Source organism: Lissotriton helveticus, chromosome 9 (assembly GCF_964261635.1).
Source record: "Lissotriton helveticus chromosome 9, aLisHel1.1, whole genome shotgun sequence".
NCBI classification, from domain to species: domain Eukaryota; kingdom Metazoa; phylum Chordata; class Amphibia; order Caudata; family Salamandridae; genus Lissotriton; species Lissotriton helveticus.
In genome coordinates this window covers 547956140-547982032 of record NC_136070.1, presented here as the reverse complement: position 1 = coordinate 547982032, position 25893 = coordinate 547956140, and the positions used below count along the sequence as shown (strand labels likewise).

Sequence of the window (25893 nt, the reverse complement as noted above, 5' to 3'; positions counted from 1 at the left end):
ATTTGTTACAAGGAGATATTTGGTACCAAACACTCTTGGTTTCAGTGAAGCCATCACGGTGCTGAGGAATTCGAGTTGTCAAGTTTCCAGCTCATATACTCATTATGGCTTCCCTGCCATTTACAATAGTTAAGAATTGACTTAAGTATTGTCGGGGCATATCTACTCATGCATATCTACTCATGCAGATATTACCTCACCCTGCCTTAGGGCTGTTTGGCCTGTTAGTAGAGGGGTGATTACCTATATCTTCAGGCAGTGCTGGCTGGCATGGCACACAGGCAGGGTGCCACGTCGACTTAGTTGTTTTTTCACCTCAGAGGGGCATGCATAGCTGCAAGGGCATTGGCATGGTCCTAGTGAAACGGTCCCAAAGTACCATCTCAGCAGGGACCTACAGGGCGGCAGAAGTACCAACTGTGGATATATGTTTAGGGAAGAAGAACTGGCACAGGGGACCTGGTTGGCAGGGACCCTGTGCACTACAATTGAAACCACATCAATGTCCAGGCAAAAAGTGTGAGCTAGCCATGTCAAAAGAGACACTTTCTCACAGGCTGCTTCCGCAGACCAAGCTTCTACCCATACCAACTGCACCTCGCCACCCCTCATGTGCACCCTTACTGCTGACCTGCGTTGAGTGGAGAGGCTCTAGGCGCCATGCTCTGTTCCTGGCCTGATGACGGGCGACTGCAGTGATCGCGACTAGGTGGGAGTAGAAGGAGCAGAAGGAGCAGAAGGGCGCTCCAGCTCCAAGAGGCTGAGTGTAAGGCACAGGGGGCCCAGCTGCCAAACACCGCCGAGCGGACGCCTATCCCCCACTTACAGCAACAGATAGTGGTGGTGCAGTGCGATGCACTACACCGCTGTCTCTGAAGCCCCCCAATCACCTGCAACCACCTCTTGCGACATCTGCCTGTCCGCACGTCTCACATAAGCACACTAGCAAACTAGTCCTCATATGTGCATTGGATATACTGAAATCCTCCAAGAGGTATTCCTTCTGCTTTTCAGCATGGCATGCGTCTCCTTTTATTCTTGTGTCTCAGAATTTATCTAAGCATCTACATATTTAAAAAAAAGTCTGGCAACACTCTGGCCCACATTTCCTTATGTTGGACGGCACTGTAGTAAATATAGAAAACTCCTTATTTCTTAGATACCTTTACCATTCTGGATACCCAACAAATGTTATTTGCCTAATTAAACTGAAGAGATTAACTTCTATAGACTGCATCTGTAGCCAACAAATGTTATTGGCCTACTTAAAATGAAGAGCTTAACTTCTATAGACTGCATCTGTACACACCTATTAGCAACGCAAAGGATAAGACAAACTCTGAAAAAAAGTCATTGTAATATGTTTATTCTGATACACAAATGAGCTTTCACAGCTTTATGAATTCCCTGTCAAACAAAAAAGGCTTGCTTTAATTAAGGATACTGTAGGATTTAGTCATACCTATGTTTAGTGTATTTAATGCTTTTCTACAGCACTTCATGCCTCCAGCAGAGCATCTGACAGTGTAGCTCACATAGTAACTGAAGGCAGAATTTGACTGCTTGATTTACCCCGATATCACGTAGCAATTTTAAGACTGAAGTAACTGGCAAACATGAAGGAAACATTACTTACGTGTGCTCCCATTCCTAATTATGGATATCATCTGTTAATTTATAAAAAGACAATATCTCTGCAGATGTGGGCTCCCAAAACATTTTTTTTTAATTAACATGTTTCACACTAAAAGCAATTTTAAATGGCACACATGCCAATAAGAAGTAAAATGTTCTCCCTTTTGAAACACTCTACTTAGCTCACACAGACATTTAGCAGTACATGTGAATAAAAATACCACAGTTGCACAGTATTTTTCAAGGAAAAAGCATGAAATGGTGCTCTTACAACACAAGTATGTGCAGTGAGAAAATGATTCTGCCACTTTGAAAGTTCTGGAATATCAAATCCTGTACAGAAGGGACTGAGGAAGGCTGTTCATGCTAAAGGGCATAATGATAAAGCTTCTAACCATTGTACACTGCACGATATGATCCCACAGCATTTCCTCATTATCTTGTGATTCTCACAGATATTCAGAGAAGGTATAAAAGCAAGAACCACCTGGATTCACACAAGTATGCAACTAGAAGTAAACAAAGACAGTTTTAAGCAAATGCTGATCAATGGATCCTAACCAAATAGTTTACTGCCCTACAGCCAAGACTTTATGCAACAATGCTTAACAAAAGTATGGAACAATTTTCATGCAACAGTCTTGCAGTTGTCTGGAATAGGAACATTCCTAAGAAAAGTATGAGTTGTATTCCATCCTCTGAAGTGAACCATGAGGCTACCCGATAAAGAAAAAGTTTCCTTTTTCATTGCAATCTCTAATAAAGGATCAATGTATCTAGCAACTGACTGTTTAGAAGTAGGTAGCCCGGGCAAACAGCTCCATAATTAATGAAGAGATGCTAGGGTTTTGCACATGCTTTTTGTCCTTAATACTGCAGGAGTGCCTCTTCAAATCTAATATACGGAAAAACGTTTCTGTAGAGGAGCAAGGATTTAGTAAGTAAGGAATGTAAATAGTCTCATAAAGGCAAACATTAAAACTTACTTTGGTGAGGAATAAAGCACGAAGATTGATAGAAAACTGCAAGGTGTTCAGTGAACATAGTTCACTCACCTGTTTAGGTCGAGCCTAGCGCAGCGCGCATGAACTGCTTTATGGGAGGCTTCTTGTGAGCACTCCAAACTTCCCCAAAACTTCTCCGTGTGGGTCTGGCAACTCCCACACATTCGATTGGCCTTTGCGTGTGGCTTTCAATAATGAAAGCATGCAAATGGCCAAAGCGGGGGCATGTCCCACCTCTTCTTTAAAGGTTAACTCCCACTGCGCGTTGCGCTCTAGAGCGAGCACCGGCGCGCAGGGTGGCAGCTGGTCGTGGATCAGGTTACTAATTAAACACAGCGACGTCGCTTTCACTTTAGCAGCCGCGCTTGTCTAGTCAATTTCCTGTTGCTTTGTTCCCGCCCCCCACCCATTGTCCGTGTTCACAATGCTCCCACCCCCTCCCGTTGTTCGCATTCCCTTTGTTCTCGCCCCCTACCCACTTGCGGCAACACGTGAGGTAACGCTCCCTCCCGTTGTCCATGTTCACCAGGCTCCCGCCCCCTCCCGCTGTCATTGCACCGAAGTACTGACGGCAGCAGCAAACCGAGGCCGACCAAGGCGACCTTCACCAAGCAGAGATCGCATCGTATTATCCACGATCTTGGCGCAAACAGTCCACCGTGACTATTTTGAATCAAGGGAACATCAACAGGTCTACGGCTGTAGCGTGTTTGAAAAGGAGCACTAGCCCAACAATATTTCTTAACGCATGCCTTACCTCACATTGAGAACCCGGCCGGGGGCTCATGTGAGTCACTTTTAATTATTTCACTTTCTACAGTGGACTTCAGACCTCCAGATGTTCCTCAGTAACATCCTGGGCACTGTAAAGTGGGCTTCCTATAAGGCCCTAGACTTTCCTCCCCCTTGTTTGGTGATGTTTGCTTGAATGTGAAACAAACTTGGTGTGAGCACTGGAATTAAGTATTCTGGTAAGAAATGGAAATCCAACATATTCTAGATGTTGACATAAAAACACACCATTGCAGACAGGTTAGTGTGTCTGGTTCAGAACAACCATGCATCTTCCCATTCGTCTAACCACCAAGCCATCACAACGCTCTGTTCCTTTTGACATTGCAGGCATGGGGCACATCTCGGCCTCATTTTATTTACTTTGTCATTGCAGGCCAAGCACCACTGGCAAGATTATTAGAATCTTGTTATCCCAATATCCTATCTGCTGGCACCACTGATCCTCTAAATGTCCTTGAATACATTTAATATGAAATCTGGTGTCTGGAGTTAGGAAAATTGACTAAGGTATATAGCACAGAAGCGACCATTCCATTTACTGGATGAGATGCTGTATGAAGAGGAGACCAATTGTGCTGAAAGGGCAATACCTTGTCTTTGAAAGGAGGCACTCTCTCGTTCTATGGGGTTAGTACTATTCACCAGTATTCCATGCAAGACGTAGGACTGAAAGCTGACATCTTTAACATACCAACCTTGAGCCAGTAGGTTTATTGCCACTTATATGTCCTTAGGCACCTTTGACTGAAAAATAGCACTTAGGAATAGTCAAGGTAAGTATAAACCAATATCCTTTTAGAATCAGGGAAAGCTGCAATAAGCAGTACACATTTCAAAAAGAACCTGGTAGCTGACTTCAGATTAAAGGACGCACTCTGCATGGACTATGTTTCCTGCCAATCCTGATTCGTATGAAACAATTATGTGTATTAGGATGCAAAAGTATTCCTATTGCATTGGCAAATTTATTTACAGTCATCTTGAACATTTCCCTCTTGTGACACTTCTTTGCAGCATTCAAGTCTAGGACACAATTAAATTAATGGTTTGGGCCCTTCTTTGTGACTAGGAATATTCCCTTGCTACTGTGCGGTTTTGTACCACTCAACAACCTTTTTCTTTATAACAGTGCTTATTCCATGAACCAGTGGGAAGTGAAGGAAATCAACCCTTTTGGTGCAATCACTATGGTTAACACGGCCAGCTAATCTGATTTTGTACCCACTCTGCCCATTATTTACCAACCACATGCCATTTGTACTTCCCACATAGGGTCAAATGATAAAAGTTGCTGTTCAGAAATGGCACATAGTAGACAACACATTACGTACACTATGGATTTCCAGAATACAATATCACAATTACCTGATCGCCCGCAGTCCGAACAAGACACCAGCTCTTCAGACTGCCCTGTTTTTTTATTTATTTTGGAGTCCCCAAGGCAGAAGTCGCAGTAGTTGTTGGGCAGTGCAATACCATCTGGACCCTTCTTGGCTGAAGGTAAAAAACAGAGAACTACTTACAAACGTACGACCTGTGACAATCATTATCAACTCAAGACATCTGCATCAGAGCAGCAGACAAACTTAACATCATGGATTTTTAGGAACAAAAATGGAATAGGGGAAATCAGGCTGTGATAAGGTAAAATCAAGATTATCTCTGCACACAAGAAACAATGTTTTACAGATAGACCGACTTGGATACGCTCCCCATGGTCTGACACTTAGTAGTTGTGATAGGGGACTTACTTTTCTGCTCATCCATCCGATGTGGCATTGGCAGTGGAGAATGAGATTCCTCTTTGTCTTCCCCTTCTTCATCTGCTAGGTGAGAGTGGGCATAATGATAACTGAGGCCTGGTCGGTTTTTGTAGCGTTTTCCACAGACTGTGCAGAGAAAAAAAAGTGAGTATCAGAATCACTTCCAGCAAAACATACCCAAGCAAGACACAAATATGCACACAAAGCATCTCATTACACCAAACAAAATCAGGCTTTCAACTGAAAGGCTAAATCACTGACCAACGTAGATGGTTATGGGTAACAGCTCAGCCGATCCGAAGACAGCAAGCTAAAGGAAAATGCAGGCTAAACATTAGCCAAATCAGAAAGCAGCCAGCTTAAAGCAGAGGGCAATCATTGGGTCAGCCAGTGAGTGCACAGGCAGGAGTCAAGTCATCACGAGAGAAGGGCTCGCTTACAGCCAATCGGAAGACAGCTAGCTCGACACAGTCAACCCCAGAGAAGCATGCAAGCTCTGCCAATGAATAAAGCATATACCAATCAACTTTGAAAGAAGGATAGGTCAAAGGCTTGTACTTGGTTAGCGATTGGCAGAACAGACAGCAGAGCAGGCAAACAATCAGACTGAAGCTTTAACACGCAATTGCCACACCAAAGCAGCAGCAACTCTGTGTGGCTGTTGGTTTCAGAAGAGCAGTTTTACCTCCCACAGAATTATAGCTTGACCCTCGTTAATGTAGAAGACACATCAGCATCAGGACATGCTGTAGGCCAAGGATTAAAGCAGAAATCCAAAGATCGCAGACAGAAAACAGTGACAAAGTATTGCTTGAAGATGCAGGATAATCAAACTATGTGCCAATTTGAAGGGGCAAGAATCTCAAAGATAAGTCAGAGAGTATAAATAATTGTGCTAGACCAAACGAGGATCAAAGAGGCCTACATCAGAGATGGGTTGAAGTACTGGGTGGGGGAGAAGATGAGGAAGAACAAATTATTTTATAGATTAGGTTACTAACAACACAAAAAGTGAATGATCATGCCTTAACATGACAGAGTCAGGATAAGGGGCAAAGTTAATGGGTTGTGTTTTCTCAAGTTTAGAGGAAATTAGCACAGTAAATGCAATCCTCGGAGCGATTAATTAAACTCAAAGTCAGAAAATCCAGCACAAATATGAAGTTATTCAAAGGGGGCAGTGTTTATGCAATCCTAAACAATGATTAAAGTATTAAAACTATCACCGCTATGTTGTGATCTATTAAACAGGTTCTCTAGAGTCTTTTTTGAGGGATTAAGTGAAATGCTTCTCACGTTCTGATGTTACACAAGAGAATCTCACAAGAGGGCTGCCTCTATTAGTCTTAAGGATATTTTATGTTGCTTGGTATTGCATTTTTTACCAAGACACTATCATTCATTACTGTGAAGGTATTCTTGTCAATTAATATTAGGAGGAGACATTTCCTGCAATACGTTCTTAAAAGATGTTGAGTTTTTTTTATTACCACTACTCTAAATACATTCCTGATGGTAGGCTTAGTCTTTCGCCAAAAGACTCATTTCACAATGGAAAAAATGCAAAAAAGCAACACGACTATACTGTACCCTTCACTCCCCAGACGACAGTGGAAAAACAACTTAGCAGCAGCAATTTTCCAATCACGTTTGGCCTCAGATAGGCTCTTGGCAGTTGTCAAAACATTCTAAAATGGATTGGATGGGATATCTAACTGTGATCTGCACAAAGAACTCCTGCCAATTTTATGAGTAAATCCCTAATTACTACTACTTTCTCATGTTGATTTGCCTCATTTTGAGTTTGTGTCAAAACAGTATCTTTTCTTACAATTATGTAGTAGGATTACGAAGTGCCTTTACATGAGGCACCTTAGAGTCTTTTCTACCAAATCTAATATAAATCCCTACATCAGGGATTGGGTACGTTATGCACTGATACCTCAGAAAGGGTCACCACCAGAAAGAACTGCATGTAGCTTAAGACTAGGGGAAGAACTATACGTTCGGTTGGCGCATGTTCTTCTACTAATCCAGGTCAGACACACACTAAACAATCCAACAGTATGCAGTACATACACATATTGTGAAAGATTCTCTGAAACTATTCTGACCAAAATATACAAAAAGACACTGAGTTTTTCGAGTCTTGTTCCATTATGGAAAGAAGCATAATATCTGAAATAGGGCTGATGTGAAACAATACCTTAGCAATATTAATAGCATATGAAGGAAGAATGCACCTCACTTTTTAAAGCAAGATACATGTCTTAAAAGTAAACCGTTACCTAAGACAGTGAACAAAATGAAACAAAGTGAGATTTCAAATGAACTGCTAAGAAAGTTTAAACACTAACAGGAATGAATATGCTACTTACCAGTATGCATCTGTTCTTGGGATGTAGGGCTGCTGACATTCATATCTATTGCATAGATCGCCGCCTAGTGTTGGGTCCGGATGATTGCACATTGTTGCCCTGGAAGAGTCTTCGAAGTATCACGAGATAGGTGGCTCCTCCCCTGCACTACAGTGCACATGGGCAACGACTCCATCCCCAGATTGTTTTTAGCCATTGTGGCGAAGATGGAGTGTAACAGTGTGAGCGATGGCCATGCTAAGAGTAAGTGTAAATTCTGCAGCCGCTACAGGCGCCGGGGAGGAGGGTGGGCGATATGAATGTCAGCAGCCCTACATGCCAAGAACAGATGCATACTGGTAAGTAGCATATTCAGTTCGAGGCATGTGGGCTGCTGAATTCATATCTATAGCATAGAATATATAGCAGTCCCTCCATTAGCGGTGGCCGCCTGTGCCAGCTGCAGACGTTTGAAAAAGTGTTTTTAGAACAGCCTGCCCTACAGCTGCTTGCTGTTTTGAGTGCACATCTACACAGTAGTGTTTAGTAAATGTGTGTGGGGTAGACCATGTGGCTGCTCTACAAATGTCTTCCAAAGGGATATTACCAAGGAAAGCCATGGAGGCCCCCAACTTGCGGGTGGAGTGGGCTCTGGGAGGGACCGTTAAAGTGCGCTTAGCCTTGTGATAGCAAATTTGTATACATTTAACGATCCACCTGGCTATACCTGCTTTGGAAATGGGGTTGCCTTTGTGTTGGGCAGAAAAGGCAACAAAGAGTTGTTTCGTCTTCCTAAAATCTTTGGTCCTATCGATGTAGTACATCAAAGCTCGTTTGACGTCAAGAGTGTGGAGCATTCTTTCAGCCACTGTCTCAGGGTTCTGAAAGAACACAGGCAGTTCAATAGTCTGATTGACATGGAACTGTGAAACCACCTTAGGAAGAAATTTAGGGTTAGTGCGCAGCACCACCCTGTTTGAGTGAATTGGTATGAATGGCTCTTGTACAGTGAGCGCCTGGAGCTCACTAACACGTCGCAGTGACGTTATGGCTATTAGGAAAGCCACTTTCCATGTTAAGAACTGAATCTCGCATGAATGTAGAGGCTCAAAAGGTGGGCCCATCAGTCTGGTGAGGACCACATTAAGGTTCCATACAGGAGCTGTTTCTGGGAGGAATGACCCGTTTCAGTCCTTCTAGAAAGGCTTTAATGGCAGGCACTCTGAAAACTGAGAGATGCTGCCTGTTTTGGAGATAAGCCGCTATGGCGGATAAGTGTATCCGAATGGAAGCATATGCTAGATTGCATTTGTAAAGATGTAACAAATAACAAATTATGTTGTGAGTAGATGCATCTAGCGGGTTGATGTTGTGTTCTGCACAGTAAATGACAAACCGCTTCCATTTTGCTGCATAGCATGCTCTGGTGGTGGGCTTTCTTGCCTCCTGTATGATATCCATGCAGTCGGGAGGTAAGTTAAGGTAGCCAAATTCTAAGACCTCAGGAGCCAGATCGCCAAGTTGAGCTGTTGCGGATCTGGGTGCTGAATGTCGCCATGGCTCTGCGTCAAAAGTCTGGGTGTGAGGTGCAGCCTTTGATGCGGTACCACGGAGAGTTCTAGAAACGTGGTGTACCATGGTTGGCGTGCCCACGTTGGAGCAACCAGGATGAGTGTCATCGAGTGTTGCTTTAGCTTTCGTGCCACCAGCGGTATGAGAGGTGCTGGGGGAAAAGCGTACGCAAATCTGCCTGACCAGTTCATCCATATCGCATTGCCCTGCGACTGTGGGTGAGGGAACCTGGCGGCAAAGCGTTGGCATTTTGCGTTTTCCCTTGTGGCGAATAGGTCTATCTCTGGATGACCCCACTGCTGGAAGTACGGGCGGAGTACCGATGGATGTGTCTCCCACTCGTGCATTTAGTGGCTGTACCTGCTGAGCAGATCCGCCATCTGATTGTCCTTGCCCGGGAGGTGTTCCGCCATGAGGAAGATGTTCCTCTGAATGGCCCACTTCCACATGCTCTGAGCCAGATGAGACAACTGTGGAGAGTGTGTACCTCCCTGCTTTTGAATATAGTACATGGCTGTCATGTTGTCCGTCCGGATCAACACGACTTTGTTGCACAGATGTACCTTGAATGCCTTCATTGCCATGAAGATTGCCATCAGTTCTAGGTAGTTGATGTGCATCTTCTGTTGCTGCGTTGTCCATAGTCCCTGCACTGTGTAGTGGAGTACATGAGCTCCCCATCGCTGGAGAGATGCGTCTGTCGTCAGGATAATCTGTGGCACAGGCTCCTGGAACGGTCGGCCCTTGCAAAGGTTGTGTGGATTCCACCAATGCAGAGAGTTGTATGCCCGACCGGTCACCAACACTAGGTCTTTCAACTGCCCATGAGCCTGAGTCCACTGGTGCGCCAAGCACTCTTGAAGCGGACGCATATGTAGTCTTGCGTGCGGGACTATGAAAATGCAGGAAGCCATCATGCCTATCAACTTCATGAACACTTGTGCCGGAAGCGAGTGTTGCGGCCTGAACTTCTGGATCAGCGACTGAATGCTGTCGATCCTCACAGAATTTGGCTGAGCCGTGGCTGCCAGAGTATTTATCGTCGCGCCCAGATACTGCCGCACATGGGCTGGCTGAAGGTGCGACTTTGGATAATTCAGTGAGAATCCCAGATTGTGAAGAAGGTGAATGGTGTGGGACATGTTGGCGGCGCACTGCTGGGCTGACTTTGCTTGGACAAGCCAGTCGTCCAGATAAGGGTAGACGTGAACGTTTTGTCTCCTGAGGTGCGCAGCCACTGTCGCCAGGCATTTCGTGAACACCCTGGGCGCCGTGGTCACTCCGAAAGGGAGGACCTTGAATTGATAATGCTGATTCTGAATGGTGAATCTGAGGTATTTTCTGTGTGATGGATGTAGTGGAATGTGAAAATATGCATCCTTGAGATCTAATGTTGCGAGGAAGTCTCCCTGATTGAGCAACGGAAGAACCTGCTGCAGCGTGAGCATGTGAAAGTGTTCTGAGAGAATGTACTGGTTGAGGGGCCTGAGATCCAGTATGGGTCTGAGGGACCCATCCTTTTTCGGGATTAGGAAGTACAAGGAGTACACTCCTGAGCCTCTGTCTTCCACCGGCACGAGCTCTATTGCCCCTTTTTCCAGCATGACGAGCACCTCTTGCTGCAATAAGTGCAAATGCTCTGTTGACATAAGACGGTGCCTTGGTGGGATGTTGGGTGGAGTGGACGTTAACTCCAGACAATAACCGTACTGGATACGTTTTCTGACCCACCTGTCTGTGGTGATGGATTTCCAGACTGGCAGTAACTGCTGGAGTCTCCCCCCGACAGGTGTTGTATGGTCGGGGGGCAGTGACAAGGCGCCACTGTTTGTTGGTGGTAGAGGATCGGGAGTTGTTGTTTCCACGACCTCTGCCCTTGGTGCTGTTGCCACGATAGCCGCCTCTACTCTGCTTGTTGTAAGAGGTCTGCGCCCCACTTTTAGTGTACTGTGTTTGCTGGGACATCTGGCCTCTGGAAACACCTCTATTGCCTGAGCGACGAAAAGTACTACCCCTGAACTGTTGGGACTGGGGAGCCCCCGTGGACTTTGCAGTCTCTCGGTGTCTTTCTTTATTTTTTCCAGGGTGGTATCCACCTCAGGTCCAAATAAGTGATCAGGGTTTACAGGCTGATTGAGTATGGTGGTTTGTATCTCTGGTTTGAACCCGGAGATTCTGAGCCAGGCCTGACGCCGCAGCATCACAATTGTGTTAATGGCCCTGGCCGCGGTGTCTGCTGCATCCAGTGCACATTTAATAGAAGCATTCGAGATGAGCTTCCCTTCTTGAATGAGCATCTCCGCTGCCTCTTTATACTCATCGGGCAAGTGTTGTAACAGGGTCTCAAGTGTATCATAGTGGGCCAAGAGTGCCTGAGTGTTTGAAATACGCCAGATATTGGCCGCTTGAGCTGCCACCCTCTTCCCTGATGCTTCTAGCACTTTCCATTCCTTGTCAGGGGGAGGAGCATCACCAGTGGTTTGAGAATTTGCCCTCTTCCGGGCATTAGAAACAACCAAAGAGTCCAACGGCAACTGGCCCTTGATGTAGGTAGGGTCGCCAGGTGCCGGCTTATACTTCTTCTCAATCCTGGGGTTTATAACCCTGGCACGTGTGGGTTCCTTAAAAATGTCTGCAGCATGTTTCAGAACCCCTTTAGCATTGGCAGAGTCTTGACAGTCTTTTCAGAGATGGAAAAGGTATCAAACAGGAAGTCCACCTCAACAGGGTCAGCATGCAGCTGGACGTCATGAATTTTAGCCGCCCTCTCAATGAGAGCATTAAATGCCGCAGAATCCTCAGTAGGGGAGGTTTTGACAGTATACACTTGAGTGTCCTGGGCAGTGTGCGGATCCTCAGGGTCCCCTGCATCTGCCCATGAGTCCTGGTGATCCTCAGGATCAGTGTTGGCAGGGAAGTTGTATCCCTCATCATCCCCCTCCCCAGCCTCCACATCTGAATAAGTGGGTGAGGATGGAGCAATGGTCCGAGGCCGTGGATTAATCGGCTCGACCAGAACTGGGGAATCCGTAGAAGGCCTTTTGCGTTTCAAGGGAATTGTGTAGGACTCCATAGGCTGTGCCGGCGTGATCTTTCTCTTGTAGAGTGAAAGTTTACCGGTGTCGGTGTCGATAAATTGTTCCGACTGCTCCTCCATTAGGGGTTGTCGATGCTTCGAGCTCACAACTGGCTGTGGAGGCTTCGACCCCGTGGACACCTTCATGAGCGCGTCGTTGACCGTCCTGGGTGCGAACGCCTTCGGCGCCACCTTCGGCGGCAGCGTGAACTGGATTGGCGCCGAGGATTTTGGCGTCTTGGCAGCGGGCTTCGGGGTGGAAGAATCTTGCGGATCGACCGCGGAAGCCTTGTTCCTGATGCGTTGCAATGAGGCCGACACCTGCTTCGTGAAGGAGGCGGACGGTTTCGTCGACCCGACAGGCGTTCTCGGTCTACCAGCATGTGCAGACTCGAGCGCAGAACTCGTGGCCTTTTCCGGCCGACGGGCAGGAACTGACGCTTTTGGATTGCCGTGTCCTCCGTCCGTGACGACGGCCTTCGGCGCCGACGGTTTCGGGTCGGCGGCCTTGACAATTGGTTTTGGTGCCCCAGTCTTCGGCTCGACGCCCTTGAGCGGTTTGGGCTCGATGCCCTTGAGTGATTTCGGCTCGACGCCCTTGAGCGACTTAACCGGATCGACAACCTTCTTCGGCTTCGGCTGCCCCGACGTGTCGGAAGACGAGGAGGCGATCAGAGCGACAGACGTCTTCTGTTTCAACGGCGTCTCTATCACTTTCGGTATCGTCGAGACCGAAGCTTTCACTTTCGGTATCGATTTGACCAATGGCGGCTCCGCAGAAGTGTCCGTAGCCGGGCCCGTAGGCGAGACCGTGGATCCAGTTGTAAGGTCTTGGGTAAGGCCATGTGGCGATCCCTCGGCCTGAGCCTTAGTGATTGTTCGATCGGGGCATAGCTCTTCACCTGAGCTATCTTCCGTGGCCCCATAGGCCTCATTGTCGTCTCCTACCTCGTCGAAGACTTCTTCTGCATCGAGCACTTCGACGACTGCGTCGTAGTTGTAGTCGATCTCGTCCGTTGGAGCAGAAAGCGGCTCTCGAACTTCTTGCTCGTCCGCTTCTTCCCCTTCGAAAATGTCCACCGGTGCCGGGGCCGTCTCCCGGGCCTCCTGGCGCGCCACTCGCCGAAGTCGAATCGTCTTCTTGGATCGAACACGGGAACAAGCCATACAGTTGGCTTCATCGTGATCCGGCGAGAGGCACTTGTTGCACACCGGGTGGACGTCGATGTGGGGATACTTCGATCCGCACACTGGACATTTCTTGAACGGGCTCTGTTCCATGATGTGTCGTCGAAAGTCTCGTTGCGTTGACTGGGCCTCGAGCACCGAAGAGCCACGCGACTCCTCAGGATGTCCGACTCGGGAACTGAGCCGGAACAGAGCTGGGCACCGAACGCAAAACAATACCGACGCTATAGGAAAGGCCTTCGGGCCTAAGGAAAGTCTCTATCGATTCCGATCTTGAGTGATCAAATATGCATCCGAACCCAACGGCGGAAAAAAACAATCTGGGGATGGAGTCGATGCCCATGCGCACTGTAGTCCAGGGGAGGAGCCTGTAGTCCAGGGGAGGATCCACCTATCTCGTGATACTTCGAATACTCTTCCAGGACAACAATGTGCAATCATCCGGACCCAACACTAGGCGGCGATCTATGCTATAGATATGAATTCAGCAGCCCACATGCCTCGAACTAAATGATTCAAATATTTTAGAAACATTCGAAAAAAGATAAACTAAAGAACACACCATCCAAGTCACAGGAATACAATACACACAAGTGAACTTTAACTGTGTTAAGCTTCAGTATCAACCTCACCAAATACAAATAAAAATTAATAAAATGAAACTCAATATGACAAAGGTTAAGGCAAAAAGTTACTTCCAGTTAAAATTATGCTTTTTAGTAAAAACAACAATTGATGGACAGAATGAGGAACAATGTCATACATTCACCCAAGTACAGAGATCTGGGCCTAAAGCCATCGTTTTTTTGCACTCCACACCACCCCAGGTCAGACATGGCCATATGCAAATCAGCCTTGACCCTGTGCCTCATGGGAACAGTCCAGCCCGAACTGCCAAGCCATGTCTTTCCTGGACCGGAATCAAGCATCCAAGGACCGGTTTCTGGCTATCAGCCGTCATCAGCCTGGATAGCTTGACTCCAGTGGTGTGGAGAGCATGGGACTCACGTCTGAGCATACCCATCCCACTCGGGGTGACAAATGCAAAAACAACAATTGATGGACAGAATGCAGAACAATGTCATACATTCACCCCAGTACAGGCTGGACTGGCTGGCAGTTCGGGCTAGACTGTTCTCATGAGGCACAGGGACAAGACTGATTTGCGTATGGCCATGTCTGACCTGGGGTGGTGTGGAGTGAAAAAAAACAATGGATTTAGGCCAAGATCTCTGTACTGGGGTGAATGTATGACATTGTTCTGCATTCTGTCCATCATTTGTTGCTTTTGCATTTGTCACCCCGAGTGGGATGGGTATGCTCAGACGCGAGTCCCATGCTCGCCACACCACTGGAGTCAAGTTATCCAGGCTGATAGCCAGAAACCGGTCCTTAGATGCTTGATTCCGGTCCAGGAAAGACATGGCTTGGCAGTTCGGGCTGGACTGTTCCCATGAGGCACAGGGTCAAGGCTGATTTGTATATGGCCATGTCTGACCTGGGGTGGTGTGGAGTGCAAAAAAACAATGGATTTAGGCCCAGATCTCTGTACTGGGGTGAATGTATGACATTGTTCTGCATTCTGTCCATCAATTGTTGTTTTTGCATTTGTCACCCCGAGTGGGATGGGTATGCTCAGACGTGAGTCCCATGCTCTCCACACCACTGGAGTCAAGCCATCCAGGCTGATGACGGCTGATAGCCAGAAACCGGTCCTTAGATGCTTGATTCCGGTCCAGGAAAGACATGGCTTGGCAGTTCGGGCTGGACTATTCCCATGAGGCACAGGGTCAAGGCTGATTTGCATATGGCCATGTCTCACCTGGGGTGGTGTGGAGTGCAAAAATACGATGGATTTAGGCCCAGATCTCTGTACTGGGGTGAATGTATGACATTGTTCTGCATTCTGTCCATCAATTGTTGATTTTGCATTTGTCACCAAGAGTGGGATGGGTATGCTCAGACGTGAGTCCCATGCTCTCCACACCACTGGAGTCAAGCTATCCAGGCTGATGACGGCTGATAGCCAGAAACAGGTCCTTAGATGCTCGATTCCGGTCCAGGAAAGACATGGCTTGGCAGTTCGGGCTGGACTGTTCCCATGAGGCACAGGGTCAAGGCTGATTTGCATATGGCCATGTCTGACCTGGGGTGGTGTGGAGTGCAAAAAAACGATGGATTTAGGCCCAGATCTCTGTACTGGGGTGAATGTGTGACATTGTTCTGCATTCTGTCCATCAATTGTTGTTTTGCTTTTTAGTAAAGGCTTTCCTTATATGTCTTGTGGCACTACAATGATCACATGAAAAGCCCAGCTAAATCAATTTGAACAAACTGAGAGCCAAGTCTACTAGTACACATATGAATTTGGAGGACTATGGGCCAGATGTAGGAGCCCAAATACCGGTCGGTAACGGCCGATTTCGGCCGTTACCGACCGGTATTTGGGTTGTGTAATGTAGGGGGATAGAAAATTACAGAATCGGTATATTTACCGAATCGGTAAATTTACCGATTCGGTAAAATACCGAATCAGTAAATATACCGAGTCTGTAATTCAATAAGTAGGTGGCACAGTTTACAGTGCCACAGGCCCTTAGAAATTCGTTATTTACCACCCAAAACTATTGGGTGGTAAATTACGAATTTCTGTGTACATGCACATCTGTGCATGTACACCTGTGCCATGTGGCACACATACATGCCCTAAGGGCATGTATGTGTGTCACATGGCACACAAGGCAGAAACAGGGGTGCAACAGGGTGTCAAAGTGACACCCTGTCCCCCTTGGAAATTCTGTATTTTTACCGATTCGGTAATTACCGAATCTGTATTTGCTATTGATTCCTATGGGTTCAAGGCCCATATGAATCAATGGCAAATACTGATTCGGTAATTACCGAATCGGTAATTACCGAATCTTACCGATTCGGTATTTTTACCGATTTTGTTTCCTACATAGCAATTACCGATTAGTAAATACCGAATCGGGAAAATTCTGTATTTACCATTCGGTAATTTGCTATTACCTACATCTAGCCCTAGATCCTTTATTTCAGGCAGAAAGAACCAAGTATAGAGACTCCATGCTAAAGAAGTGCATCTTTTTTTTTTAACTGCTTTTTAGTCAACATTTGCTCAGTCTACTTGGACATTTCCAACAATGTACTTTATGACAGAGGGTGTGTACGTAAAATTGTAGTACATTTCCATTATTAGTGTAACTCCAATGGCGGGTCAAGGCAAGATTTTATACATATTGGACGTGTTCACAGTTCTTATCAAACAGTCGAAACCTTCACATACACACATATACAATTTCTTTAGGGTTTAAGTTCAGTACCCCTTGTAGGCCTCCCACAGACCCCAAATTGTGTTTCACTTGCGCAGGCAACCCTGACTCTGGTACACCCCTTTTTCTGATTTACTGCACTAGTCTATTCGATTATCCAATCCTTTACCGTCAATGGCTGTCTTGCTCACCAGGCCATGGCTATGTTTCTTTCTGCTACAACAGCAGCCACCATGATCCAAATCCTATGGTACCTGGGCCATATCACTACCCCGGTCACATACAGGATATTCCACCGCGCCTCCAGTGGGACATCTAGGTCTGTGACCATGTTCATAACTTGCGTCATCTCACACCAATATTTGTTAATAGTGGGACAGGCCCATAGAATATGCAAGAACGACCCAAGCTCTCCACACCCCCTGGCACACTTGTTTGAGTCGCATCTTCCAAGCCAGAGTATAAGCGCTCTAGAAGAATAGGATCTGTGTAAGATTCTTAGTTGTAGAAGGTGAAAGCGGGCCCGAATAGCTACCTCTCTGGGACCTTGAATCGCTTCGGCCCAGTCATCATCCTTGAGAAGTCCCATGTAGTTTTCCCACGCCTCCCTCAAGTCTACCAGGGGGTCTGGTGAGTTATTCATGGGCTTCCTATATGTTAGGAAGGTGGCTTTGGCTAGCATAGGGTCTAGCAGTAGCATGTCCTCCAAGGGCGAGTATTCCAGCAGTTGTTCTTCAAGTATATGTCTGCGCAGCGCATATCCCAGTTGTAAGTATCAAAATCTTTTTGTATCTGTCATCTGGTATTCTGCTCTCAGGTCGTCAAAGAAAATCACTGCCTGAATCCCCCAGTTTTTGCTAAGACGTTATTTTCCCAGGAGTCCCCATTTGTGGAATTGCTTCAGTTTCCCCACCTCCCCAAGTAGGTCGCTGTTCCTGAGAGGGTTTTTTTCCATCAGTGTGCCCTCCCATCCAAAGAATCTATTGGCCTCACGCCATACACGGACCACTGTCTGTGTATGCAGTGGTAACTGCCCTTCTTGTTTATTACAGTATAGTGCGGCCGGATAGCCGTGATTACCCACTGCTGGTTGACCCACCCGGTAGAGGGGCTCTTCCTTGTCCACAAACACCCAGTCATTGATTGTGATAAAAACGGGGCTGCCCAATAATATTCCTCATATTTGGGACAACAAGTCCCCCCTCAAACACCCCCCTTTGAAGTTTGCGCAGTGCAATCCGAGAGCTGCCCATGTCCCAGAGGAGTTTACGTAATGTGCTGTTCATCTTCTGGAAGAAGTCCACTGGTATTTTATATGGAGTGTTCTGCAGAACAAAGTAATAAAGGCAGGGACATCAATTTTAAAAAGGACAGCCCTGCCCATCAAGGATACTGGTAGTTTCCTTCAGTGTGCTACATGGCTTCGGAGCTTTTCGATTTGTGGGAGTAGGTTGTCAGCCAGGAAATCATTGTCTATTCTCGATATCTGGATGCCAAGATATTTAAACTTGTCATTCACCATCAAAGGTGTGTTCCTAGCCAGTGTGAGTCGGACATCTCTCGAAATTGGGTAGAGGAGGAATTTTTCTGAGTTAATCTGGTACCCGGAGTAATTGCCAAACACCTCAAATATGTGAAGCAATCTATCTACCATAAGGTAGGTTTGAGGGGCGTACAACAGTATGTCATCTGCTTATAAAGATATGCGTTCTTTCCAGTCCTCTGCACCCCTGATGCCGGATATTAGTGGGTCTTGGAGAACCCAAGCAGCCAGTGGCTCGATCGCTAGTGCGTACATCATCGGGGACATCGGGCACCCTTGTCTTGTGCCCCTGTGTAGTGTGAAAGAGTAGGATACCAGCCCATTGACTCTCACCCTTGCCAATGTGTCACGATATAAGAGTTTGACCCATCCACAAAATCGCAGGCCAAAGCCCAGCTTCTCCAGGGCGGAGAACAAGTATGGCCACTCAATGCTATCAAATGGCCATATGTGCATCTAGAGAGTAATGCAGTCTTCCCCCTTTGACAAGTCCTGGTCATATGCAGCACCCGTACAGATGTCCAGTACTTCTCTGGAGGTGTGAAATCTGACTGGTCCGGGTGGACTACAGAGGACATCTCTGTACGAAGCCTGGTCGCAAGGGCCTCTGCCAATACGATGGCCTCTTAATTCAGTAGCAATATGGTCCTATAAGCACTACATTCTTCTGGGTGGTTTTCCTGTGTGGGTATGACCTCGATAGTGGCCAGTCGCTGATCCTTGGTCAGGCATCCCTCTTTCTTAGCCATCCAAAACATATTGAGAATATGTTGCGTGATTTTGTCTGCCACACCATTGTAGAGTACTACCGGGAGGCCATTAAGGCCAGAGGACTTATCGGATTGTAAGTCTTGAATGGCTCCCTCCATTTCATCTGCTGTTAAATCCTGGTCCAGTGCATTTCTGTCATAAACTGATAATATGGGGAGAGAGATATCCTGTAGGAGCTCTGTGCAGTCCTTTCCAGATCTCATTGAGGTAGGAGTCTAGAGAGTTTTGTAATAGCAGGCAAACACCTCTGCAATCACCTTCCTAGTCTTTCTTATGTGTGTTTCCTTCAGGAGTATGGATTTCTAGGACCCAGTTTCTCTCCTTATATCTTTGTTCCAGCCAGGTTATCATTTTATTCGTCTTGTCCCCTACGTCATCAAGCCATCTCTGTGTCACTCTCGTTTGCGTACAGGCTTTATTTTCAGCAAAATCTCTAATTTCTTGGTATTTAAGGCAGATTTGGTGACTTAGGGGAAAGTCTCGTATCTCATCATGGAGTACCCTGGCTTCCAGTCGACCTATCTCCCTTTCAAGGTTTTCATATTTCAATCTCTGTTCCTTCCACCTTCCTCCTATCAAGGTCTGATTGTGTGCTTGTATAACCGTCTAAAAAACTTCCCATAAAAACATGTTTACTCAACTGTCCCCTCTTTTTCTTGGAAATATTGATCTGTCTGCTCCTTGATCTTTCGTACAAATGATTTGTCCATAAATTACCAGTTATCTATTCTAGGGGGAAGGGTAGTGTCTTTCAGGGGACCCCACAACTGTGCCTCCACTGGGGAAACATCTGAGATACCACGCGCTTTGTGTGTAGCATAGCGGAACAGACCTGAGTATTTGTGAGGATATAATCTAGTCGAGAGTAGCTGCCATGTGCAGCAGAGTAGTATGTGTATTGTCTTTGCGTACGGTTGTGGTCTCACCACAAATCCATCAGTCCCACTGGCTGCACAAATGCCCTTATAGGCTCTGAACCTGCATCAAAGCAGTTCCCCAATACTCTGTTTCTCTCCGGATCCATGACCGCATTCATGTCTCCCCTATCACTAGCATGCCCTGTGGCATCTCCAGTAAAAGTCCACTGAGTGACGGTAGTGTATCGGTATGGAGCCTTGTCGGTATGTAAGTTGAGCAGAGGTTTATGTCATTCCCTCTCACATGCCTGTCAGCGCAACATATCTGCCCAGATGGTCGTGCCATGTCTGACTAGGAAAGAATGGAGTACAAGTTTTTGCCAATATGTCCACTCCCCCTGGAGCATGTTGTGGAATCTACTTATGTAGGAGTGTATACCCATATCTATCTGAAAGCTTTATAGTGATTACCCTTCAAGTGAGTCTCCTACAGGAGAACTAGGTCTGGGGCGTGTTTCTGTAGATATGGTAGGTCTATTGTATACATGATTTTGTTGCCCAGGCCATTGACGTTCTATGGCATGACCTACAAAATGGCCCCCCTACAGGCTTCCATTGAGTGTGTTTCACTTGATCCCTCAATGTCGAGTGGTTATGATGTGGTTCCTGAAGTAGCGGAGCCCCATCTAAGTGCGATCCCTTGTAGCAAGTGACGAGAGGGTACCCTCACCTCCATTTCAATGCAAAAGTCTGTTCCCTGTAAGTCTACGCTCCCTGAGTCAAACAAAGGGCCAGATTTACGACTCAAAAAATAGCGCATCGCAAATTGCGAGTTTTTTGCAACTCGCAATTTGCGAGGCGCTATTGTGGATGTACAACAGCGTGTTTCACATGTTTGCAAATCCCTATGGGGGTCGCACATTGAGAGGCTTATGAATTTTAATGAGCCTCTCGCAATTTGCAACCCCATTGGGAATGGCAGGCCCTCCCAGGTATGGTGGCCTACTGCGCTCAGCAGACCACCATGTCTGGGACTGCTTTTAAATGAAGCAGTTTTTTTAATGCAGACGGTTTTCCTTCAAGGCGAGATGAATAAAAAAAAAAAAAGTCTCATTTTTTAAGGGCAGGTAGTGGTCCCTGGGACCACTGCCTGCCCTTAAAAATTATTTCGCTCTGTATTTACAAATGGAAAGGGGTCCCCGGGGCCCCTTCCCTTTTGCGAGTGCATCACCACCCTCTTGAAGAGGGTGGTAATTTGCAAGTGTGTTGCGACCGCAATTGCAGTCGCAAAACATTCATACATGGGCTTGCGTTCGCTATTAGGAAGGGAACTCCCCTTTATAACAGCGAGTCACAAAACCTATTTCGCGAGTTGCAAATGAATTGTGTCTCGCTAAACAGGCTTTGTACATGGCCCATGCTGTTTTTGCATGCGCAAACTGGTTCGCAAACCCGTTTGCGCATGCAAAAACTGTCGTACATCTGGCCCAAAGTTTGATAATTAACAGCAAAACAAGGACAAACATGACTGGAGTAATCCCAACATCGAACTCCCCCCTCCCTGCTACGCTGCACAATAGGTTTAAAACCGCCCACCTCCGCAACTAGCAGAGTGCCTGTCGTCACATTACTAACATAGGGTATTCTAGGGTGAGCCAGTTCCACCCGCACAGCCCACTGATATAAATCTTTTACCGTTTATGACGGATTGTTTGTCCCCCCTGTTCGTTCCCAACGTGGCCCGTTCCACCCCCACTGAAGGATCAGCCATGCCTCATGTGATGCCTCAAGCAGTAAAGGATACATTCTGGGTCCATCATCAATGTCCTCACAGGGTCCCATGCGCTTGGGCATCAGTAGACCATTTAGTCCGTTTGTGTTCTGTATTATGAATATGCTACTTACCAGTATGCATCTGTTCTTGGCATGTAGGGCTGCTAACATTCATATCTTAGCATTAGATCGCCGCCTAGTGTTGGGCTCGGATGATTGCACATTGTTGTCCTGGAAGAGTCTTCGAAGTATCCTGAGATAGGTGGCTCCTCCCCTGGACTACAGTGCGCATGGGCATCGGCTCCATCCCCAGATTGTTTTTCGCCATTGTGGCAGGAGATGGAGTGAAAGTGTAAAGGATGTCCATGCTAATGAATAAATACAATAGTATATCTGCAGCTGCGACAGGCACCGGGGAGGAGGGCGGGCGATATGAATGTTAGCAGCCCTACATGCCAAGAACAGATGCATACTGGTAAGTAGCATATTCAGTTCGAGGCATGTGGGCTGCTAAATTCATATCTTAGCATAGAATACATAGCAGTCCCTCCATCAGCGGCGGTTGCCCGTGCCAGCTGCAGAAACCTGAAAAAGTGTCTTGAGAACAGCCTGTCCTACAGCTGCTTGCTGCTTGGAATGCACATCAACACAGTAGTGTTTTGTGAAGGTATGTGGTGTGACCCACGTGGCTGCTCTGCAAATATCCTCTAAAGGAATGTTCCCTAGGAAAGCCATGGATGCCCCCAGTTTGCGTGTGGAGTGCGCTCTGGGGGGTATTGTTAAAGTGCGCTTGGCTTTCTGATAACATATCTGGATGCACTTAACAATCCACCTGGCTATCCCTGCTTTAGAAATTGGGTTGCCTTTGTGTTGTGGTGCGAAGGCAACAAAGAGTTGTTTTGTCTTTCTAAAGGGTTGTGTTCTGTCTATGTAGTACATCAACGCCCTCCGTACATCTAAGGTATGGAGCATTCTTTCCGCCACCGTTTGCGGGTTTTGAAAGAATGCTGGCAAGTCAATAGTTTGATTAAGATGAAACTGTGACACCACCTTAGGAAGGAATTTAGGGTTAGTGCGTAGCACCACCCTATTTGGGTGAATTTGAATGAACGGCTCTTGTATGGTGAGCGCTTGCAGCTCACTGACACGTCTCAGAGACGTAATAGCTATCAGAAAGGCCACTTTCCACGTAAGGAATTGGAGCTCACACGAGTGCAGTGGCTCAAATGGTGGCCCCATCAGTCTGGTGAGAACGACGTTGAGGTTCCACACCGGAGCTGGTGGAGTTCTTGGGGGAATGACTCTCTTCAGACCTTCAAGGAAGGCTTTAATGGCGGGCACCCTGAAGACAGAGAGGTGCTGCCTGTTCTGAAGATAAGCCGCTATGGCTGAGAGATGTATCCTAATGGAAGTGTACGCCAGATTGCACTTGTAGAGATGTAACAGATAACAGATGATGTTGGGAATAGATGCATCTAGCGGGTTGATGTCATTGGACGTACAGTAGATGACAAAACGCTTCCACTTAGCAGCATAGCATGCTCTAGTAGTAGGTTTCCTCGCCTCCTTGATGATACTCATGCATTCTGGAGGTAGGTTAAGGTATCCAAACTCTAGGACTTCAGGAGCCAGATCGCCAGGTTGAGCTGTCGTGGATCTGGATGCTGAATGTCTCCATGGTTCTGCGTCAAAAGACTGGGTGTGAGGCGCAGTCTTTGATGCGGCACCACCGAGAGTTCGAGGAACGTGGTGTACCAAGCTTGGCGCGCCCACGTTGGAGCAACCAGGACGAGAGTCATGGAGTGCTGCCTTAGCTTTCGTGCGACCAGCGGTATTAGAGGGGCTGGCGGAAAAGCGTATGCAAATTTGCCTGACCAGTTCATCCATATCGCATTCCCCTGCGACTGTGGGTGAGGGAACCTGGCGGCAAAGAGTCGGCATTTTGCGTTCTCCTTTGTTGCGAACAGGTCTATCTCCGGATGACCCCACTTTTGGAAGAACGGGTGGAGAACAGAAGGGTGTATCTCCCACTCGTGCATCTGATGGCTGTATCTGCTGAGCAGATCCGCCATCTGATTGTCCTTGCCCGGGAGGTGTTCTGCCATGAGGAAGATGTTCCTCTGAATGGCCCACTTCCACATGCTCTGAGCCAGATGAGACAGCTGTGGCGAGTGGGTGCCTCCCTGCTTTTGAATGTAGTACATCGCGGTCATGTTGTCCGTCCGGACTAGCACGACCTTGTTGCTCAGATGTACAATGAAGGACTTGAGCGCCATGAAGATTGCCATCAGTTCCAGATAGTTGATGTGCATCCTCTGTTGCTGCGTCGTCCATAGTCCCTGCACTGTGTAAGTGAGCACATGAGCTCCCCATCCCTGGAGAGATGCGTCCGTTGTCAGGATAATCTGCGGCACAGGCTCTTGGAACAGTCGGCCCTTGCAAAGGTTGTGTGGAGTCCACCAATGCAGAGAGTCGTATGCCCGACTGGTAACCAACACTAGGTCTGTCAATTGCCCACGAGCCTGTGTCCACTGATTCGCTAAGCACTCCTGGAGCGGGCGCATATGCAACCGTGCGTGAGGGACTATGAAGATGCAGGAGGCCATCATGCCTATCAACTGCATGAACACTCTCGCTGGCAGGGAGTGTTGTGGTCTGAATCGTTGGATCAGCGACTGAATGCTGTCGATTCTGACTTGGTTTGGCTGAGCCATGGCTGTCAGGGTGTTGATCGTAGCACCCAGGAACTGCCGGACATGTGCCGGCTGGAGATGCGATTTTGGGTAGTTCAGGGAGAAACCCAGATCGTGAAGCAGGCGAATTGTAGTCGACATGTCTGCGGCGCACTGTTGCTCCGACTTGGCTTGTACGAGCCAGTCGTCTAGGTAGGGGTAGACATGGATATTCTGCCTCCTGAGGTGCGCCGCCACTGTCGCTAGACACTTGGTGAACACCCTCGGGGCTGTTGTGACTCCGAAGGGTAGGACTTTGAACTGGTAGTGCCTGCCTTGAATAGTGAACCTGAGATATTTCCTGTGTGACGGGTGTAGTGGAATATGGAAATAAGCATCCTTGAGATCTAAGGTTGCTAAGAAGTCTCCCTGGTTTAGCAAGGGAAGAATCTGCTGCAGTGTAAGCATGTGGAAATGTTCCGATAGTATGTACAGGTTGAGGGGACGTAGATCGAGAATGGGCCTGAGAGAACCGTCCTTCTTTGGAATAAGGAAGTACAGGGAATATACCCCTGTGCCTTCTTCCCCCACCGGCACGAGCTCGATTGCGCCTTTTTGCAGCATCGCCACTACTTCCTGCTGCAATAAGTGCAAGTGCTCTGCGGACATAGGCCTTTGCCTTGGTGGGATGTTGGGTGGAGTGGACTTCAACTCTAGGCAATAACCATACTGAACTAATTGTCGCACCCACCTGTCTGTGGTGATGTTTCTCCAGACGGGCAGGAACTGCTGCAGTCTCCCCCCGACAGGTGTTAGGTGGTCGGGGGGCAGTGACAGAGAGTCACTGTTTGCTCGGAGTAGAGGTGCGGGAGCTGTTGTTTCCTCTGCCGCGACCTCTGTTGCTGTTGTTCCTATAACCTCCCTTGGTCTGCTTAGTGAACGAGGCTTGCGCCCCACCTTTGGAGAACTGGGATTGTTGACCCATCTGTCCTCTGGTGACTCCACGTGCACCTGAGCGACGAAAATTGCCGCCACGAAACTGTTGGGACTGCAGAGCCCCCATAGATTTAGCAGTTTCCGTGTCCTTCTTTATCTTCTCTAAGGTGGTGTCAACATCCGGACCAAACAGACTATCAGGATTGACCGGCTGATTCAGGATTGTCGTCTGAATATCCTGCTTGAACCCTGAGATGCGGAGCCAGGCTTGTCTTCTCAGCATAACGCTAGTGTTGATAGCCCTAGCAGCTGTGTCCGCAGCGTCAAGTGCACACTTGATGGCTGCGTTTGATATTAGTTTCCCTTCCTCAATAAGCATCTTGGTGCCTTCTTGGAACTGTGGGGGCAGGTGTTGTATAATTTGTTCTAGGGTGTCGTAGTGCGCCCTATCATAACGCGCCAGGAGCGCCTGTGTATTTGCGATGCGCCAAAAGTTTGCCGCCTGTGCAGCCACTCTTTTGCCTCCTGCCTCAAGCACTTTGGACTCCTTGTCCGGGGGAGGAGCTTCACCCGTTGTCTGGGAGTTGGCACGTTTCCTGGCATTGGCAACCACAAGAGAGTCCAGTGGCAACTGTCCCCGGATGTAGACGGGGTCCGC

The 25893-nt window shown here is 47.4% G+C and overlaps 1 protein-coding gene across 9 annotated transcripts in view; it reads right to left on the bottom strand.

Annotated features, from left to right (window-relative positions):
- Positions 1 to 25893, bottom strand: part of DPF2 (double PHD fingers 2) — a 411270-nt gene that overhangs the window by 93905 nt on the left and 291472 nt on the right. For all 9 annotated transcript variants that reach the window (XR_013601006.1, XM_078660438.1, XM_078660431.1 and 6 more), the window contains 2 exons: positions 5186 to 5323; positions 4800 to 4928 (listed from right to left, as the gene is read on the bottom strand). Coding sequence is in view for 8 of the 9 variants with exons in the window: in XM_078660438.1 (XP_078516564.1) it covers positions 4800 to 4928; positions 5186 to 5323 (267 nt within the window). In the remaining variant the exon portion in view is untranslated. The remainder of the gene's footprint in view (positions 1 to 4799; positions 4929 to 5185; positions 5324 to 25893) is intronic.